This window comes from Lepidothrix coronata, unplaced genomic scaffold, assembly GCF_001604755.1.
Source record: "Lepidothrix coronata isolate B3197 unplaced genomic scaffold, Lepidothrix_coronata-1.0 Scaffold141, whole genome shotgun sequence".
In the NCBI taxonomy this organism is placed as follows: Eukaryota; Metazoa; Chordata; class Aves; order Passeriformes; family Pipridae; genus Lepidothrix; species Lepidothrix coronata.
The window spans coordinates 38,364-39,746 of record NW_016690321.1 but is presented as its reverse complement, the minus strand read 5'-3'; the positions used below and the strand labels follow the sequence as shown (position 1 = coordinate 39,746).

General features: G+C 42.3%; 1 protein-coding gene across 1 annotated transcript in view; it reads right to left on the bottom strand.

Moving 5' to 3' along the window:
- The window catches only part of LOC108503536 (histone H2B-like), an 8,304-nt gene that overhangs the window by 4,625 nt on the left and 2,296 nt on the right, over window positions 1–1,383 (bottom strand). The window contains exon 2 of the mRNA XM_017827566.1: window positions 1,208–1,368. Coding sequence (XP_017683055.1) covers window positions 1,208–1,368 — 161 coding nt within the window. The remainder of the gene's footprint in view (window positions 1–1,207; window positions 1,369–1,383) is intronic.

The window sequence follows — 1,383 nt, the reverse complement described above, 5'->3', positions numbered from 1 at the left end:
GTCTCTTAAACTAATATATTATCCTCACATTTCCTCGTTTCAGTTGTCTCCCTTCCCCACCCGGTGTTCATAAAGCACCTTTTACTCCCTCCAGTATTTGCAAAGGACTGCAGATGAATTACAAAGAAGAAAATTTAGAGCCTTACGTAGTTTATAAAAGAGAATTGTTTATATGCAGGGTGCTCAGTAAAATGAGACTAAAAAAAAATAAAGGTCTGGGACCATAAAAGTCAAACATGACAGTCTACAAAATACTACGAAACCCTGGTTTTTTCAAAGCAGCGCTACAGGTCTTTTCATTGTGCACTTAATGGCTCTTAAAAGAGCCTTTGGGTCTGCGTGGCTGCCAGGCTGTGGTTCTTTTGAGAGCCACCAACTTTTTATTTGCAGATTACTCGCTTGTGTTTTCTGTCAGTTAACTTTTCAGTCCTCTATGTCTTTCTAGGTCTTTTAAGTTCCACTTGTATATCCTTTGGAAACAATTTTTCCCTCTGCAATTGCAGTTTTTCGTATATTTCTGGGGGCCCGACGCTGCAAAACGTGAAGTGACCGAAATTTCAAAAAACACCGTAATAGGACAGCAGGGCCTAAGAAATCGCTTTATATGAATGCAATTTTGTTCTGAAGACATTAAACAATTATTAGGATCCTTAGAACAATAAAACTAAATACTAGCAAACAGCTTTATTAATCATTTAAGGCATATATTTAATAGATCTTTTTTTCCCCAGATTGGAAAGACCAACGAAATATAGGACAACAACAAAAAATAGCTATATTGGCATGCATATGTCTTTGAAAACATGTCCATGGTATGAGACAGGGAGAAGGGACTGACCAGGGCTGAAAATAGACTGAGTTGGGGAGAGAACGTACTTTTAACAGCAAGCAGGATGTGGATGGCACAGCCGGGGTACCTTACAAAGAGCTGGTAATTGAAGCAGCCTACGCACAACAGGTAGGGTAAACCTTGCCAGAGAGAGCAGACAAGATACAAGTGTAAACAGCACTAATAGGATCTAGATGCAGTTTCTGTTAATACTGACCTGTTTAAATCGTTGGGATCGAACACTGATCACTAGGCAAATCAGACAACACTACAAGTAAAATTACAACAGAAGTGTAGAAATTAAAGCCCTTTTCTTGAAAAGATGGGTGGCTCTTAAAAGAGCCTTTGGGTTATACAGTATTTCTAGCAGCTATTTACTTGGAGCTGGTGTACTTGGTGACAGCCTTGGTGCCCTCGGAGACGGCGTGCTTGGCCAGCTCGCCAGGCAGCAGCAGCCGCACGGCCGTCTGGATCTCCCGCGACGTGATGGTGGAGCGCTTGTTGTAGTGCGCCAGGCGCGAGGCCTCGCCGGCGATGCGCTCGAAGATGTCGTT